Source organism: Gastrolobium bilobum, unplaced genomic scaffold (genome assembly GCF_033153095.1).
Source record: "Gastrolobium bilobum isolate Gb01-03AN ecotype WA unplaced genomic scaffold, APGP_CSIRO_Gbil_v1 utg10838, whole genome shotgun sequence".
In the NCBI taxonomy this organism is placed as follows: domain Eukaryota; kingdom Viridiplantae; phylum Streptophyta; class Magnoliopsida; order Fabales; family Fabaceae; genus Gastrolobium; species Gastrolobium bilobum.
In genome coordinates this window covers 185,662-205,537 of record NW_026896694.1, presented here as the reverse complement: position 1 = coordinate 205,537, position 19,876 = coordinate 185,662, and the positions used below count along the sequence as shown (strand labels likewise).

General features: G+C 37.3%; 1 protein-coding gene across 1 annotated transcript; it reads left to right on the top strand.

Moving 5' to 3' along the window:
* Nucleotides 1-793: 793 nt before the first annotated feature.
* On the top strand, nt 794-7,436 carry LOC133301477 (uncharacterized). Its single transcript, XM_061501107.1, has 9 exons — nt 794-1,077; nt 1,893-2,027; nt 3,210-3,365; nt 3,487-3,592; nt 3,868-4,050; nt 4,861-5,026; nt 5,651-5,961; nt 6,497-6,586; nt 7,236-7,436. The coding sequence occupies exons 2-9, from the start codon at nt 2,013-2,015 to the stop codon at nt 7,295-7,297; spliced, it is 1,089 nt and encodes a 362-aa protein (XP_061357091.1). The 5' UTR covers nt 794-1,077; nt 1,893-2,012; the 3' UTR covers nt 7,298-7,436.
* The last annotated feature ends 12,440 nt before the right edge of the window (nt 7,437-19,876 follow it).

Here is a 19,876-nt window from a genome sequence, read left to right as displayed (position 1 = left end):
CATCAAACTCATGTCCTCCTTGTCCCTCTCACAAACTTACAACAACATGTGAAAGAAGATTCTTACCCAACAGAGAACAGTGAGGAGAGGTGGCTGTGGGACGAATCAATGACGGGGAGAGAAGAACCAGCATGACAGATGAGAGGGTGATAGAAGACAAAAGAGGATAGTAGGAACTACCACCATGATGGAGGAGATCAGTATATCAGGGAGATTGGGAATGAGTTCGAGAGAGAAGATTGGAAGAGAAGAAGAAAAACGATTCAAGTTTCAGATCTAGGTAGCATTGAGTTTTTTTTTTTTTTTGCACATCAAAAAACATCTTTTCGTGTGTAATTTTTTTTTTAAATGCAGTGACTTCCTCTAACCCGTAATCACAGGGTTCAACCAAGGATTTTTTAGGTCAGATGAGTTAATGTGTATGTAAGGTCTAATTGTTAATCCCAACCCTCAAAGAGAGAGGGTCGATAAACCCGACGAGATTCGAGGCGGAGTGTTTTCACTGCTTTAAATGTGATTAAGTCCCTAGTTAACATTACTCCCGTAATCGACAAATTAAAACTAGTGAGAATATATGGAACACAAATAAAAAAAAAATACAAACCACAAAGCTCAAGAGAGGAGCCTTAATTTGTTAAAAACCTTTTTAATTTTTTTTTTTCTCATCATAATTTTCCCTCATTTTCTCTTTGCTTAGAACTCAAGATCCTTCACCCTGGTAATTTCATTCAATAACCCCCCATTAGTCACACTCACTCGTGTACCTAATGTAAATATCATTTTCCACCCTTTGCAAAATATCTCCTTAAACCTCAATGCATTCAGCATTCACTTCCATGGAGGATTTTCTCTCTTGAACCTTCAAACATTCCTTCAACTTCAACACCCAATTATCACCCTTGTCAAGTTTTCCCTAAATTTTCATTCTTTTAACCTTTCTATAAGTTGATGCATCCTTTTCAAGCTAATTTAGCTTGAACTAGCTGGTGGGGTTTTCTTAATTCGTCGACATAAACAGTGTTTTGCTTCTTTCTTTTATTTTCTTTTTGTGTTGGAGATTCAGGAACTGGGTGTGAGGTAATATACTTGCTAGATCTTCATTACCCTTTTTGCTTCACGGGTTCTTGGATTTTTGGGTCGAGGCATTGGGGGTTCTATGTTGTCTTGTAGCTTAAAAAGTTTGTTCCTTTGAAGGATTTATTTGCTTGATCAATCAAGTTTCACTTCCACTTCAGTTGTCAACTCCTCGTTAACAAATGGGATCTGGTTTATTTCAAATCTGTTTATCTGGTTCCTTTATTTTTTTATGATTGAAATGGTAGATTGTTTGTTGTTCTATCATTCGAATTCATTGGTGAAAGACATTGTTTCACTGACTGCCATTTTTCTGTTGCTTGAACGGTTCTGAAAAATGACTAGTCTTGTGGAGAACTGGAACTGTCTTTGAATTTTCCTTCTTATTGCTGAAGAAATTTAAAATTCATCTTAAAAACCATGGTAGAACATCTAGTTATTCTTTCAGAAGGAATGTTTATGACTGAAAAAAAGCTATCGGAAATATGGTGTTATATTACATCATTAACTTGCTTTTATCTACTTTTAGTGTAGTATTATTTTAAATGTAATTGTCAACCTTCCTTTTTGATAAACTTTCAATGTACAATTAATGGAGCTCCTTTTTTTTTTAACCCCTTTTTGTAATGTCATAAGCAACTACATTTTCTGTACCATATTAGATCTCTCTGATTTAGAAGATACTATTTCTTATATTTGTTTAAGGGTATTTTGAGACAGATTTGGATTTCTTTATAGATGGTATTGTTTACTTAAAGAATGATATACTTATTGAAGCGGTATGGTTTACAATTCTCACATTATTTTTCTTGTTTCAGATGAAAACAACTTTGACTCGAGGGTGTCATAGTCATGCATGGAAACAATCTTGAATTCAAAAGCAGTTAGTGATTACTTAAATTCCCGAAAGACATGCGGCCATCCTTCTTTCTGCTGAAATGAAGAACTTGCAGGTTCTCCCATATATGCTTTTTATGTTGTTACTTACTTTGCAATATCGACAATCACAATGGTCAATTTTCTGTATCTACTGCACCTGGCCATATTGTTGACAATATTAAGAATGTAAATACATGATATTGTTCCTTTTGAGATGTAGTTATATCCAACTTCTTGTATGCATGTTGTGCTGCTTGCTGGCAAAAGGACAAATTTACCCTAAGGAAACTACTTAATTCAGTCAGTATAAATGTATATTTTCCTTGGATTAGCTGAACTAGTAACATCAAAGATGAAAACATCATTAGGGTTTGTTATATGTTTGTTCACCCACCTGTCAAAGTTGAAGAATTGTGAAGTTTCTAATTAACAAGATTTGGTAAACAATTTGAACCCAATCTGTTATCAGTAGCAATTCTTCAATTAAATACTGAGTCTACATTCTTATTTTGTCTGTTACCCATTGTTAGTAGAGTTTATCAGTGAGTTTGCTCCTATATAATATTTCTGTAAATGGGTGGTTGTCATTTGGTTTGGCTGGAGGTTGCATGTGTAAAGTTTTAAATTTGGTTGTTTGGTGGAGAACCCTAATGTGATGTGCACTTGTGGACCAACCAGGGGGTTGAATTGATGAGAGAGAAGGAGAATGCTTAGTTGCATTATGAATTTTACAGTAGTACTTGGAGATGATGGTTTGTGTTTTGAAGAAATGGAGGTTTGCATGATGATTTGTTTTCTGTCGCCGGTGTGGCCAGCAATGACTAATGAATAAGTTTTGGTGACAGAATCACTCTGAATTCAATTGTCATGTAGTAGGAATCTACCTGGATAAAGTTTGGCACGAAGGTCTATTACTTTAATAAAGGTTGTGATGTAATTCTTTTCACAGAATTGTCCTTAATGGAGGTTATTGAGAGACAAAATTCACCATTCCTATGAAGAATACTTAAATGCCCATTTTATTTCAATTTGTCTAATTGTTATTAATTGTTAGTTAAGAAAACAAAAATGTACATATTTAATGTGCTAAAAAATAGAGCTTTGAGTCTGCTGTATTCAATATTAAAGAATATGTTCTTACTTTCTACTCTCACCGTGATGCAGACTCTGCCTGATCTTCTAGATTTGCTTCACAACACTTTTTTCTGCTTGCGTATTTTATAATTAAGCTAAATAAACCTTTTATGGATTTGCAGAGCACAGAAGAATTACAGTCATCAACTCAAGTTTCTCATGAGCCCAAGAGTGAACCACCAAACAATCACACAACTGATGCTCCTGTTACAGACTCAGGTTCAGCATCTGCTTCAAGCAATGATAGCAAAAAGGTTTCACGTCAGGATATTGAGCTTGTAAGGATATCTATTGTTTGCTAAACATTTGACTAGTTTTCTGTAATTCTTTACTTTTCCACTTCCTTCCTATATCTGTTTCTTTGCCTTTTTGATTAAATATTCAAACAACTTTTTGTAGGTCCAGAATTTAATAGAAAGGTGCTTGCAGTTATATATGAATAAAGATGAAGTGGTTAAAACACTGCTGACTCGAGCAAAGATAGATCCTGGATTTACAACTCTTGGTAGGCATCTTAAGGTCTCCGTCATGCAATTTATATATTGCATTCTAATTAATAATAATCTATTGTATTTTTTGTTCACAGAAAACTGTTGGATCCTTATTAATGATTTTCCATTATTTGATTCTTGAGTTGAATACTTGGAAATTAACTTAATTTTAAAGTCGAGGCAATTACTATTAAATAAACATGGCCTTACCTACATTTTTATATATTTTCCTTTAAAAGTGGACACCCTCATGTCCCTTTGCTTTCTAATTGAATTTTTTTTTGTTCAGTATGGCAGAAGTTGGAAGAAGAGAATGCTGATTTCTTCAGGGCCTACTATATCAGGCTAAAATTGAAAAAGCAAATACTTTTGTTCAATCATTTACTTGAGTATCAGTATCATCTGATGAAGTCTCCCATGCCTGCAAAGGTTCCTTTGGCTCCAATACAGAATGGAATCCATCCGATGCCGGGTAAATTCTTGCCCTATCATCAATTTGTATATATATGAGTGTGTGTGTTTAAATTCAAATTATCTTTACCTCGTTCTTTCCCTGCACTTCCAGAACCTCAATATTTCCAGTGACTGAAATATTTATTAATAAGAGAAGGTTTTAACTATTTCCACTGCATTTCTGGAATCACGATAAAATGTTCAATGTTACCTGAAATTACTCCAGATGTTAATATTTGAAGTTATCTGAATATTTGAACAGTTAAGAAGTTTGGATACTTGAGAAATGGCTAATTATTAGTGCTATTATGAGATTGTTCTTATGATTATGTCACTGGAAACTTTCCTTTTTTTGTACTAAAATATATTGTTAAAATTGCACGATTCACAATGCAAATTGCTCTAGTATTGGGCAGACCAGTCATTCGTATCATGTGATGAATCAGAGGTGACTATCAATCGTGCAATGCATGCATCAATTAGTGCTATTCCTTATGAGTTATGACCAATATGAATCACACAATTCAACGATTTGTTAATTTTTTCAATTTTTGATTTTCTTTCATCAATTCTCATAAAAGAAATTGAAAAGTCTAATAAGCTTAAATTGTTAAATGAAAAGGAATTAAAGAAGCGCTATTGAGTAATGATTTGTCAACTTTTTTTTCTTTTCATTTTTTGCTTTTCCTTTGTCAATTCTTATAGAAAAAAATTGAAAAGGCAAATAAGATTAAATTATTAAATGAAAAGGAATTAATGAAGCGCTACTGAATGTATCCTATTTGATTATTTCCCCATTATTCTTTAACACCATCTGTTTGCAGTGCAGTCAACAACCTACCTATGGGATACCCAGTGCTACAGCATCCTCCCATTCCAGCAACTGGTCAACCTCATATTGATTCCATAGGTTGTGGTATATCAAGTTGTCACGTGGTTAATGGAGTCCCTGCACCGAGCAATTATCATCCCATTCGGATGAATTCTGGGAATGAGTGAGAACCTGTCCAACTATGCATAATTCTTTTATGTTATTCATGCATTTCCAATATTGCAATTAAGATCATTTCTAGATTTTCTTGAATAGATAGCTTTTGTATTTCAGTTTTCTGAAATGTGTAGATGGATGTTTTGTGTTTAAGAAGTAACTATTGATATCACCAATGAACTGTTTAGTAGTGTGATTGATAGTGTGTTTCTAACTGCTTGTTGAAATGATCCATGGGCATATAGGTGGGCATTTTAATTTGTGTTATGATTTAATATGCAATATAGAGGGCGAGCCAGGAGCAGTGGTAAAACTACTCCTTTGTGACTGAAAAGTCACGGATTCAAATGAGAAGCAGTCTCTTTGCAAATATGCAAGGGTAAGGCTGCGTACAAGGGTTGCTGTCACCCTTACCTTGATAGTCGGGGTTTAGTGGGGAGTGGATTTACGATGCAATATCCAGTAAAAGAATTTTCCATGTAACTGTACTCCCTTTGTGTGTTTCTGCATTATGCACATTTTATGGCCGGATTGTTTGTACTTAAATATTAGTTAATTTGGTGGATCATGGAGGATCTTCTTCCTTTCTTTCTTCTTAAAGTAATTTGCTCTGCTTTTATCCTTGTTGAAGTATGGTGATGGACCACAGTGCTGACATGGCTCCTGTTATTCCACCAAATGGCGCAATGTCATCTGTCTCAGAAATGCCCGTGAGTCCGACATCAGTAGCATCAAGTGGTCATTTCCCCTTCACTGCATCAGAAATATCAGGAATGGGCACAGATGCGTCTGCTCTTGACACAGCATTTACATCTGACGTGGCAAGTTCGGTAGGACTCCAACTTGCACCAGATGGCGGCAATGGAATTTCCAGATCTCTGGATCAAATTCAGTGGAATTTTAGCCTATCTGATCTAACAGCAGATTTGCCAAACTTGGGAGGTAGTTTCTGATTCGACTCTGATCAACTTTTCCATATGTAGTTTAAGTGTTAGTCCAAATGTCATCTGGGAGTGAAGTTGCTTGAGATGCACAACTTATGTTGAATTTGGGTTCTGTTATATCCCTGAGACGCCCAAAGTAATCTATATATTTGAGAAGAAAAAGGTGAATCTGTTGGAATCGAAACAGTAATAAGTTTCTACAAGTGCAGTGAGATTTCCTCCAAAAAGAAGCAGGAAGCATTTATTGTCAATATCAGATTTTGAGTAAAATTAGACTTTGAGGTTGTCTGTTTGTTACTTTGTTTCCCTATCTATGTGTTTTTATGCAAATGTTTTTTTAAGTTATCATTTGACATATACTATTTTGGCAGCACCGTTAACAATTTCTAAGATTGATGACTTAAAAGTGCTATCTCTTCCAAGTAAATGATGGACAATCTTTTTAAAGATCACTGTCAAGGATTATAATTTATATGTTCACCCATTGTCCACTTTTTCATGCTTTGTTTTTGATTTATCTTGAATTTTTGCAGATCTAGGAGCTCTGGGAAACTATCCTGGTTCACCATTTCTGCCATCTGATTCGGACATTTTGCTTGAATCTCCGGATCAACAGGATATAGGTAATGTTATATATATATGGCTTTAATGTTTCTACAGTAAATGTAGATAAGTTATCTACATTCATTCCCAATCCCAAAACAACGTCGTTTTGAGTTGAAAAATTAAAAATTTTTAATGAGAAAGATTATTATAAACCTGAAATAAATTATAATTACAAAAATACCTTGATTTCCGTCCTAAAATAACGTCGTTTTGAGCTCAATTTAGATAACTTATCAATAACTTATCTATATCGACTGCAGAAAAAACGAACCCTAAATGCAGTCAAAATGAACCCTATATGGCATATATATATATATATATAGGATTATGATCATTTTACACCGGTATAAGTTACACTCTCAATCTTGACCGTTGATCCCACTTATATCTAACGGCTCTAATTTTTTAGTTATGTGAGCCATTGGATACATATGGATCAATATGATAAAAATTGAGTATAAGACTTCTTATTCTTATACCGGTATAAGAATATCCTGCTCTCTCTCTCTCTCTCTAATCTATATATATATATATAATAAAAATGATTTTTTTTTCTTTTTAGTTAGAATCTTTTTGTGGAATCTGGTTTCTGAAATGGCAATATACCTGGAAATTCTGTTAAGTGCAAGTTTGATTTAACAGAGATACCTTTGTTTTTTATTTCAGTGGATGACTTCTTTGTTAATTCTGAGCCCCCATGTTCTCAATCAGACGAGGAGAAATCTTAAGGTGAGGCAAGTTGCATGTTTCACGTTAATTGTTAGGTTAGGAAAAATTAGGATTAATAAATGTCATCTAGCTTACTTGGCATACAGGCTTTTACTGTTACCCAAGTGTAGGCAGTTAGGCACCCTGATCAATATCATCAAGAAGAAGATAGAATGTCAATTGTTGCCTGTAGTGGTAATCTTTTGTATTCTTTTTGAGAAATCTTTTATCAGATAACGTTTGGGACTGTGTTTAGGATGTAATTGATTTGATGCATTTGAATATGTATTTTTATATCTTGGTTGGATCTTTGTCAGTGCAAAGGTTGATGTGATTTCTACTTCAGAGTTTCACATTGTATATTAAGCAACATTATATTTCATTGACACCCCAACGGTTATAGCATCATGACATGCATGACTGAAGTTCTTATAATAATAGCATGGTTAAGTGCCCTTTTTCACTTAATTAGAGTGGGAAAAAAAAGCTCTTATTGAGAAAAATTAATCTTTCCCAGGCATGAACATAAACAAGATAGATGACAATATAATTTGGGTGGTTTGACTCCAATTAACTATTGGCCAAACTAGTTTAGTTAAGAATTTTCTTATGATTAACTGATATTCCACTTTATAAGCACACAAGCTATATCGTCATTCTCCTTATATGTTATCAATATTCTCCTTTTAAGCAAATTAGTATAAGGGTTTATATTCTCGTTAAAATATGTACTATAGATACTACAAACTTCACCATTAGCTTGCAAAACCCTAACAATGGGATTGGATGAGTAGTTATGCTCCTGTCGTCACTTGTTAAGGGTTTATATTGTGGTGTATTGTATCAAAAGGATGGTATCTCCATTAGCTAGCTCATCTAGTGTCCGTTAATTTATTAGGGTTTTTATTGTTATGAAATGAAGGTAAAAGAAGACATCTATAACCACCCAATAGAAGACATTTATTTAAATGATGTTGATTCAAATGGTATATATTTGATTTCGCTTTAGTAAGATTTTAGGTTTAAGTCATTGTGAATGTGAATGTGAAAAATCTCCTTTGAAAGAGTTAGGCTCATCATAACGTAAATGTTTCCGGCTCAAATAAGATTGCTTCCAGTGAAAGATAACTGTAATTTATTCAAAAAAGAAACAAAAAAAAGCACCCAAATAATTTTTATAATAATAAGATAAAAGCTCTTTTGCGAGCTGTATCTCCTTTGGTGCTGAAAGTGCTTGTGCAAGGGGTGCATTTGGAATTGTTATAGCTAGTGCCACGTGGTTACTTGAATGCACGAGAACTCTCTATTATTGGCTTAAGCAATAAATTACAATAATGAGTTTGACACCACATTTTAACTAATGTAAGCCATGGCTTAAGCAATAAATTACAATAAGGAGAACATGGGTTAGACATAAACCCTAACCCTACCAACCAACCTCGTCAAATATTTGTTATAAACAAATCGTTAGTTTTGTTATCAGTTATTAGTTGGTCAGAGGAAACCCAAAAGTAGGAAAAACTAGTATTTTCATATTTAAATTTCCAACATTTTATACGTGAAAAAAACTCTTTCAAATCTCATGGAAGAGATTTGTATCCACTTCAATGTCATTTTTTTTTAAAAAAAATATATCTAAATGATTCAAAACTGAAAAAATTAATCAAAATAATACGGTAAAGCATGTATTGAGTAGGTATGCATTCAAGTCGTGCAAGGAACTTGTGCATGTGTAGACATTAGTAGAATCAATGGCTGCCTAGTTGTGCAAATTGTGATTAAGTTTCGTTAAGGGGAGGTGAGTTATTTGTTAGGCTAATCTAAACAGTTATGCATGAGAATATGAGATGAATACATGATGATTTAGCCACGGTTAAACCGTATACAGAGATTGATCACACTTGATAGTCGTTGGTTCAACCAATGCCGAAACACGCACCCACTAACACCTTATTTTGATAACTTTTTTGGTTTTGAATTATTTTAATTTTTTTTTTAAAAATGACATTAAAATGCTCAAAATGCCTTTATATGGTTGAGGTATGAGGTAAAAACTGTGAGTCCATGAGGATGGAATATTCCTAGAGTGACAATGAATATTCCTCATATTTAACGTATCTCCTAGCTAAAGTTATTTTGTGTTTGGATGCAATATTTAAAAGTACTTTTGAGTAAAAATATCATTTGGATGTTAAAATAAAAAAACACTTTTAAAGAATAACATTACTATTGTGCCCTTAAAAAAATCTTTTGTTTTCCAAAAAACCCCCCCTCTTCCCAAGCATTGTAACCCTAACCTATTATTCAAAACACCCCGCAGCCGCCGTCCCCTGCCAGCCCCTTTTCTATCCACGGTCGCCTGCTGAAAACACTGTATAAATCGAAATCATTCATACAAACAGCAGCACACAATGCTTCAATTTAACCAGCAAAAGAACATACTAGGGATCAGATGCCCTATCACCTTTCAACATGGTTTTTCAATTCCGTTACATTTTCTCTCCTCTCTCACCCAACCTTCCACTTCCACACTCCACCAAGTCCACATACCAGAGGAAATTCAACAGCTTCTTCAGATTCTTTTGTTCGTTTTTTTCCAAGTAGTGTTTTTAGGTGGTTTTAAGGAAAGCAAATAAAAAAATGAAAATGAATGGAAGAGGAGAGAGAATACCGAGAAAACAATGGAGCGACAGTGAAGGAATGAAAAGTTGGGAGAAGAGAAAAAATGAAGGCTGAAGGGAGGAAGAAGTGTTGGGAAAAAATCGGTTCCCTCAAGCTCGGCTCAGGGGCCTTTGCGGAAGTCTGTCAATGAGATCCTCGATCTCAGATCTCAGCAATACCTCGGCCTGAATTTCACCAGGTCGGGCAACGCAGCGAAAAAATCAAAAACGAAAAAAAGAGAGAGAGAAGAAGAACACAACCAGATTTAACGTGGGAAAACCTTCTTCAATGAAGAAGTAAAAACTCACGGGACCTAGTCCAGATCAAAAATTCACTATGAAAATAATGGTTACAAATAATCAGAATCACCAATGTGGTGGTTAACTCAACCTCTCCAACAATGGTGATAATCAAATCTCCCTAGAAATGTTTCACTCAAACTCTCTCTAGAGATCTCTCAAATGCAAAGCATAAAGCTTTGCTCAAACAATCAAATAATTATCTCTCAAATTTTTCTCTCTCATTCACTTAACCTAGCCTCCACCCACAACTAATGAATATATAGAGGAGGTGAGATCTAGGGTTAGGGTTTTTAGGAAACCCCTCAATGGGCTTGGGCTTAGCATTGAAGGAGGAATCCCAACCAAGTCTCCCCCTCCGACTTCAATGCGTCGGCTTCAGCATCAACCCGGCTCCTTCACAGCAGTCTTCAAATTTCCTTGTTGGAACCGGCTTTGTCATCATGTCGGACCAATTTTGGTCAGTGTGCACCTTGACGAGTTTGAGCTCTCCACCTTCCACCACATCCCGGATCTAGTGATACCTCACATCAATATTCTTAGTGCGGGAGTGATAGGTTGAATTCTTCGCAAGATGGATTGCGCTTTGATTGTCACAACCCAGCTCGTACTTGTCTTGATTATGGCCGAGTTCCATGAGGAACTTCTTCATCCACAACATTTCTTTGCTTGCTTCAGTAGAGACAATGTACTCAGCCTTAGTTGTCGATAGTGCAACACAATTCTGAAGTCTTGATTGCCAAGAGACAACTCTTCCGACAAATCTCATCAAATATCCCGTCGTCGATTTCCTCGAGTCGGTGTCTCCCCCTAAATCAGAATCCAAGTAGCCTTGCAACTCGGCTTTGCCTTCTCCAAATCGGAGGCATAAATTGGTCGTACCTCGGAGGTACTTGAAGATCCACTTCACTGCTTCCCAGTGTTCTTTGCCGGGGTTTGACAAATACCGGCTTACCATTCCAACAGCATACGCCGAGTCGGGTCTAGTGCAAACCATTGCATACATCAAGCTTCCGACGGCGGATTGGTAAGGGACCTTCATCATCTCATCTTTGTCTTCATCAGATCTCAGACATTGCTTCTGGTTCAGCTTTATGTGTCCGGCAAGGGGGGTGCTCACTGTTTTGGCTTTGTCCATGCTAAATCTCTTCAAAATCTTCTCAATATATTTCTCTTGACTCAGCCACAATAGCTTCTTCTGTCTATCTCGGATGATCTTGATTCCGAGAATCTGCTTTGCAGGGACGAGGTCCTTCATTGCGAAGGACGAGCTCAACGCCTTTTTTAGGGCGGCTATCCTCGATTTGTCTTTCCCTACAATAAGCATGTCGTCAACATATAACAACAAAATCAGAAAATCTTCGGCCTCATACCTCTTTATAAATACGCAGTGGTCAGCTTCTGTCTTTTCAAACTTACAACAGTCATGAATGATTCAAACTTCTTGTACCACTGCCGAGGTGCTTGCTTCAAGCCATAGAGACTCTTCTTCAATCGACATACCAAGTCTTCTTGGTCTGGAGCTTGGAATCCTTCAGGTTGCTCCATATATATTTCTTCTTCTAAATCACCGTGAAGAAATGCCATCTTCACATCCATTTGTTCTATCTCGAGGTCCATCGAAGCCGCCATGGCTAACACGGTTCGGACCGAGGTCATTTTCACCACAGGAGAAAAAATCTCCTCAAAGTCTACTCCTTTCTTCTGATTGCAGTCTTCACTACAATTCAGGCTTTTGTATCTCGGTTTTTGCCCGTTCTCTTCATTCTTAATCTTGTAGACCCATTTATTTTTCAGAGCTCGTCTTCCTTCTGGCAACTCGGTCAGCTCATAAGTCTGATTCTTGTGCAGAGACTTCATATCGTCTTGCATTGCCTTTTTTCATTCTTCTTTCTCTGAGCTCGTCACAGCCTCATCATAACTCTGAGGCTCACCGTCTTCAGCAACAACAGTGTATTCATTAGATGGGTATCTTGTAGAGAGTCTTCTTTCTCGAGTTGGATATCTCGACTGTTCTTCATCTTGAGAACCCGATTCATCATTCTCATCCCGGATCTCATCATCAACTCGGACCTCAATGTCTTGGTCATCTTCAGCTTGTTGCTGGTCATCAATTTCTTCATTCTCTTGATTGTCTCCCTCTGCTTCAGCTCGGACAGGAGGGATGGGTTCTTCGTGTCTGATAGTAACTCGAACTTTTGGCTTCGAGATGTTATGAATGTTCTCATGCTCATGAAAGATCACATCTCGGCTTCTCACGATCTTCTTATTAATTGGATCCCAAAGTCGGAACCCGAACTCACATCTCAGCGAACCAAGATAAATGCATTCTTTTGTCTTCGCATCGAGTTTTGCCTTTTCATCTTTAGGGATATGCATGAAAGCTCGGCATCCAAACACTTTCAATTGATTGTTTTCCGCTTTCCAACCTGTCCAGACTTCTTCTGGAATTTCTCCTTCAAGTGGCTATGATGGTGAGAGGTTGATCAAGTCAAGAGTTGTTTTGATGGCTTCTCCCCATAATGATTTCGGCAATCCGGCATCGGATAACATGCTTCAGACCTTCTTTTCAATAGTTCTGTTCATCCGCTCAGCCAGTCCATTCAGCTGAGGTGTCTTGGGGGCCGTCTTCTCTAGTCGAATCCCGGCCGCTCTGCAGTATGCATCAAATGGGCCGCAATACTCACCACCATTATCAGATCGGACCACCTTCAATTTCTTGTCAGTCTCCCTTTCAACCGTAGCATGGAATTCTTTAAAGGATTGGAGTACCTGGTCTTTAGACTTCAACAAATATACCCACACTTTGCGGGAATGGTCATCAATAAATGAAACAAAGTACTGAGCTCCTCCAAGGGATCTTTCTGACAAGGAGCAGACATCAGTATGGACGAGGTCAAGAATATACCTGCGTCATCTTGGTTGATCCGGTCTCACAAAAGAAACTCGGTGCTGCTTTCCAGCTAGGCAATGCGTGCAACTTTCCAACGCTTAGCCTTTCAACCCGGTCAATAATCCTTTCTTGTTCAAGATTTGGAGCCTTTTCTTGCTCATGTGGCCGAGGCGCTTGTGCCATAGCTCCTCCAAGCTAGGTTCATCTCGAACAGAATTGGCTTCTCCGCCATTATTCTTTCATTGCATCACGTACAAGGAGCCTTCCTTCTTACCTCGGGCCACGACCAAGTTTCCCTTGGCCAGCTTCCATCTAACACTACCGAAGTAGTTTACTAACCCGGCATCATCAAGTTTGCCTACCGAGATTAGGTTCAAACACATGTTAGGAACATGCCTTACATCTTTCAACACAAGTCGGCATCCGACATCCGTGGTCAGAGTTACATCACCGACACCAACAATCTTGCTGGTCACTTGATTTTCCATCTTCACGAGTCCAAAATCACCACCTCGATAAGAGGAGAAAAAACCTTTGTGTGGAGTAACGTGGAAGGAGACACCGGAGTCAACAATCCAGGTGCAGTCATCATATGCAACATTCAAATAATTATCCTCACCTAGGAGGAATATCTCGGCATCTGGGTTGGCAGCTACCGCAGTGGTGCTCTTGTCTTCCCTCTTCTTGGGAATAATCTGATCCGGCTTCACAGAGTCGTTCTTCTCATCATTCTACAGGGTCCAGCAGTCTGGCTTCTTATGGCTTGTCTTTCCACAGTAAAAGGACTTCAACTCATATTTCGGCTTTGACCGACCTCTGGACTTTTCTCGTCTGTCACGACCTCTACCCCTACTTTTTCTTCTACCTCGGGAGTCAGATTTTCCTTTGTTCTCAGCAACGTTGGCCTCAAACGTGCTTGAAACACCTCGTTCTCTTCTCCTGACTTCTTCGCTCAGGAGACTGTCTGTCACGACATCCACCTTCAACTTTCCTTCTGGAGCTGAATTACTCGAAGTCACCACCAGAGTATCCCAGCTTTCTGGCAGCGAGCTCAACAACAGCAAAGTCTGCATCTCATTATCAATTTTCATCTCAGCTTTTGACAGCTGATTCACAATACCTTTATAGGTGTTGAGGTGTTCAATCATACTCATGTCGTCCTTGTATTCAAGCTTCACAAGTCGGCGAACCAGGTATGCCTTATTCCTGGGAGTCTTATTCTGAATCATGGACTCCAACTTCGTCTACAACTCATACGCGTTCGTGAATTCGGACACGTGCTCAAAAAGGCTTTTATCATTATATTTTCTGATCGTGGCTACCGCCTTCCGACTCAGGATCTCCCACTCCTTATCGGTCTCCAATAGGTGAAATTATCTGCGGTCAACTTGAACATGTCTCCATCATTGGTTATGCCACTGGTCTCCATCTCGTCTCCCTCAGAACCCGTCGAAGTCGGGTTCTGATACCACTGTTGGAAAAAAATCGGTTCCCTCAAGCTCGGCTCAGGGGCCTTTGCGGAAGTCTGTTAATGAGATCCTCAATCTCAGATCTCAGCAATACCTCGGCCTGAATTTCACCAAATCGGGCAACGCAGCGGAAAAATAAAAAACGAAAAAAGGAGAGAGAGAAGAAGAATACAACCAGATTTAACGTGGGAAAATCTTCTTCAATGAAGAAGTAAAAACCCACGGGACCTAGTCCATATCAAAAATCCACTATGAAAATAATGGTTACAAATAATCAGAATCACCAATGTGGTGGTTAATTCAACCTCTCCAACAATGGTGATAATCAAATCTCCCTAGAGATGTTTCACTCAAACTCTCTCTAGAGATCTCTCAAATGCAAAGCATAAAGCTTTGCTCAAACAATCAAATAATTATCTCTCAAATTTTTCTCTCTCATTCACTTAACCTAGCCTCCACCCACAACTAATGAATATATAGAGGAGGTGAGATCTAGGGTTAGGGTTTTTAGGAAACCCCTCAATGGGCTTGGGCATAGCATTGAAGGAGGAAGCCCAACAAGAAGAACTTGCGACTGAGATGGATCTTGAAGAGAGTTGGATAAAATTGGACTTTACAATTTTTGAATTACTTTTGGCTTCTGCTTTTTACAGAAGTTTGAATTTTTAACTTCTCTAAAAAGTTAATTTTTGACTGAGCTTTTACTTTTATTAAAAGTCACATCCAAACAAATTTAAAATTTTCAAAAGTGCTTTTTATTTTGAATAAAAAAAGCAACTTCTGGAGGGCAAGAAGCCCATCCAAACGCACGCAAAAGTATCCCCATCGTCACTTCGAGGTCGTTTGGTTCAGCTTTTTCTAAAAGTAACTTTTACTACTTCCTTGTTTTAAAAGTATTTTTTACAAAAGTTAAAGCTATTTATATTTTCATAAAAATATTTAGCTTTTGAAAAAAATATTTGACATTTGACTTTTGCTTTTCTGAGAAGTTAAAAATTTTAGCTTATGAGAAAAGTAGGTTTTTAGCTTTTTTTGTGACTTCTCCTTTTTTTAAAAGCAGACATCCAAACGAACTAAAAACGAAAAGTGCTTTTTTTCTTGAAAAAAAAGCAGCTTTTGAAGAAAAAAATGCTCATCCAAACGGGCCCTAAATATTCTCTCGTCACTACGTAGTACAATGCTCACCGCATAAGATGAGATTCTCATGTAATAACAGTTAACGGTTCTCACATCATACTTCACTAAATTTTTTGTAAAATAAGTATACATTATATCAAAATAATAAACATTTACAAATTTTATTTGATAAAAAAACGCCGTAGAATATAATGACATACATAAAAAAATTATATTATGTGGCAAGAAAAATATCATGCTAAAAAGTAGTTAGCTATTAGAAAAATATAAAATTATTAATGTAGTCTCAACAATAACTTAAGTTTTTAGATGAAATAGTTTCTTTATATTATCAATTTATAAACTTAGATATATGAAGACATAAAAAAAAAAGGAAAATGTATCTATTATGTAACATGATGAAAGCTTGTTTCTCTACACAAACAAACAGACGTGAGGTCCACAATTTTTTATTTTCTCTTTCCTCAACTCATTTTCTCTCTCTTCTTTTATGTTTGTGCAGGACCAAATAGTGTTTTTCATGTAACATTATACATGTATAACCCAAAAATAAAATAGTACTCGTTTTATTTCATCTATGAATTCTTTGAATTGGAGGAATAGGATTTTTGATCTATTTTGTGTGCATTTAAAAACTTGGACTACCACCCGCCTTATATGTAAGTGGTTCTTGTCATGTTCCTTTGGCCAAAATATCTAATTTGTTTTCACCATGAAATCATCACTATTTATATGTGAAAATTAACCATGCATGGAGGAATCAACTTCACATGCTTTTCTGGTCTAATGAATTAACAAAATGAAACCCCGAAGCTAGCTATGTTAAACTGTAGGCTGATCTTGAACAATAGGAAGACAACAAAAAAAAAGAACAAAAAAATTCAGAAAAAAGGATTTGGGTTGCTGAGAAGAAGAGATAAGGAATAACTTAAACCTGCTACAAAGAAGTTTTAGGCTTTCAAAGGAAAGAAAGCATACATGGTGATCAATATTTTAGATATAAAATTATTTATAACTTTTCACTCAATATGCTAAAATTTTGAATTAGTTGGTACATGTTAAAATCTTTATGACTATATATATGACCTAAATAGTTCCATCTTAATTTGTTACAATCAATTTTTTAAATGAAAGTTAAATTTCAGCATATAAGTGAGGGAGCATATGCTCCTGTGTGAGGGAGTATAATTTAAATTATTTCAAAAGCTTAAATTATTAAGTAAAAATATATAAATAACGCAACACATGAAAGATAACATGTATATTTCAAAATTATGGAAAATGTTATACTTACTACTTATTTTTCTTACTACTTGTTACCGTTGATTTCCGTCAATCTAACAGTTATAATTTATCACAAATTAATAATTAATTAATAAGTATGATCCCATAAATTACAACCGTTAGATTGACGGAAATCAACAATTAAGATTTGGTAGTAATAAATAGTAAGAAAAATAGGTAGTAAGTATAACATCTCCCCAAAACTATTGGTGAGAATGATGTGTTAGGAATCATGAGGCCAAGTTGAAGAGAAGAGTTGGAGCTCCTACATGGGCCAAGGACTATGTGATGTAGTTAGCCCAACACAGTTGCTGTCATTAGCCTTAGATTTGTATTACTTTCATTTGAGATATTATGCATTACTGTCATTAGTTAATGGGCCATTGCCTAGTGTGGTTGTTGTCATCTGTTGGACTCAAATATGAGTCATTGTAAGGGGGTCTACGTGGCTTAAGCTGAATTCTGTTAGTAGGAGGTTAGAAGAACGTGTCATATAGGCACAATAGGGATGAATGGAGAACCCATCTTGAATATACAGAACAATTTCGTTTCATTTTCTCTGAATTTTTCCTCCTTTATCTTGTTCCATTTCTGATTTGCCATTGTAGGATCCGCTATCCTAACATTGGTGCTTTCATCTCATTGAAACTCAACAAGATTTCATCATGCGCGTTCAGGAATTGGCAGACGAATTTGTTGCGTTCCAAAACCGCATAGATCGTAGCTTTGAAGACATGCAGGCTCGAGTTGAACATCGATTCACTGAACATCAAAATCAATTCACTAGTATAACTGTTCAATTACAGGAGATTCATGCTGCGGTGGTAGCGGCACATGTTCGAACACCTGGTGTGCATACTATGTCTGGAAGTGATTCTGGAGGTACTTCGCAGCCACGTTTTCCTGTTGATGATCCTCGTTCCATAATGAAATCAATTCGGATGGAGTTGCCAGTTTTCAATGGCACTGATCCTAATAGTTGGATTTTCCGTACGGAGATGTATTTTGGCTTGCAACAGGTTCCTGCTGCACTTCAGGTTCGTTTAGCTGGTATGCGTATGGAGGGTTTGGCTGGTCCTTGGTTCCAGTGGTTATTCAATGAGGGTTCCATTCAGTCCTGGGAACAATTGAAGGTGGCCATCCGTCAGCGTTTTGGTGGTACCACATATACTGATTTGCGTGGAGTGCTCTCCAAACTCACACAGGATGGCACGTTGAATGAATATATTAAGAACTTTGAAGCCCTCATTAATCAGGTCACCGAGTTTTCAGATGAGGTGCTCATGAGTTTTTTTGTTTCCGGTTTGCTTCCTGATCTACGACGGGCAATTCAATTGCATTCACCTACATCTCTCCATCAAGCCATGCAGTTGGCCATTACCTATGATGCTCATTTTGTGGAGCTTCGTTCCTCTTTTACATCCTCTGGGAGCATAAAGAGCTTTCCAAAAACTTCTTATACTGTGGATCATCCTAAACCATTGAATTCCATTTTGCCCAGTCAGAAACAGACTTTTCCAGCTTTACCTTCCAATGTACCGTTCAAGAAGTTAAGTAATGAGGAATTGGCGAAAAAAAGGGAGCTAGGAATATGCTATACATGTGATGAGAAGTGGAATTCACGCCACAAATGTAAGTCCAAGTTATTCCTACTGGTGGGTGATTGGGAGGAACGTGTGGAGGAGTCTGAAGAACAAATTGTTTGGCAACCAGAGTTGTCACAGGAAGTGTCACCTGGAGCTGCTTTGCACTCTCTGAAAGGTGATACTAATCCTAGAGCTCTTCAATTTCAGGTTGAGTTTCATGGTCAGATGATTCCTATTTTGGTAGACTCTGGGAGCACTCATAATTTCATCCAAAAGCAATTGGTTGCTGATGTGGGTTTACCCTCTGTGAAAGTTCCTCGGATGCGGGTGTTTCTGGGAAATGGGGAGTTCCTTATTTGTGACAGAAAGTGCTTGCGTGTTCCATTGCTTATCCAAGGGTATTCTTTTGTGGTTGATTTGTGGATTATTGAGCTCTCTGGTTTTGGCATCATCTTAGGTATGTCTTGGTTGAGTCGAATCGGAAGGGTGCTCCATGATTATTCCGAATTATCCATGGAATTTATGACATGCGAGGGCAGGGTGAAACTGCATGGTGAGAAGCCCTGTAAAGCTATGAGTCCTGTTGAGCAACGTTGTTTGAGCTTGGAGGGAATGGAAGTGCAGGAGGTGTCTGGTATTCTACCGGAATTGCTGGAACTGAAACAAAAAATTCCCCTGCCTATTTGGGATATTTTGGTACAATTTCAGCCTGTATTTCAATTACCAAGAGGACTGCCACCGTCTAGGGGGTGTGACCATGCCATTAATTTGGTAGAAGGAGCACGACCAGTGAATGTAAGGCCATACAGATATGGCTATCATCAAAAGGCTGAAATAGAACACCAAGTTTCAGAATTGTTAGCTACTGGCTTAATCAAGGAAAGCAGGAGCCCTTTTTCCTCCCCTGTCTTGCTTGTTAAAAAACAAGATAATTCTTGGAGGATGTGTATTGACTATCGGGCACTGAACAATATCACCATCAGGGACCGTTTTCCTATACCAACCATTGATGAGCTACTAGATGAGCTTCAAGGAGCAAGGATTTTCACTAAGCTGGACTTGAGGAGTGGTTACCATCAGATATTATTGGTTCCGGAAGACACTCCCAAGACTGCATTCAGAACTCATGAGGGGCATTATGAGTTTTTGGTGATGCCCTTTGGGTTAACCAATGCCCCTTCCACCTTCCAGGCTGCCATGAACCATATGTTTAGGCCATTTCTTAGGAAGTTCATTATAGTTTTTTTTGATGATATCCTCATTTATAGTA

Bases quoted from the DNA above. Each gene is read 5' to 3' on its own strand.
- LOC133301477 (XM_061501107.1), top strand. The intron at 4,051-4,860 runs GTAAATTCTTGC...TTTGCAGTGCAG, and splicing joins TGGAATCCATCCGATGCCGG to TCAACAACCTACCTATGGGA. The intron at 5,962-6,496 runs GTAGTTTCTGAT...GAATTTTTGCAG, and splicing joins AGATTTGCCAAACTTGGGAG to ATCTAGGAGCTCTGGGAAAC.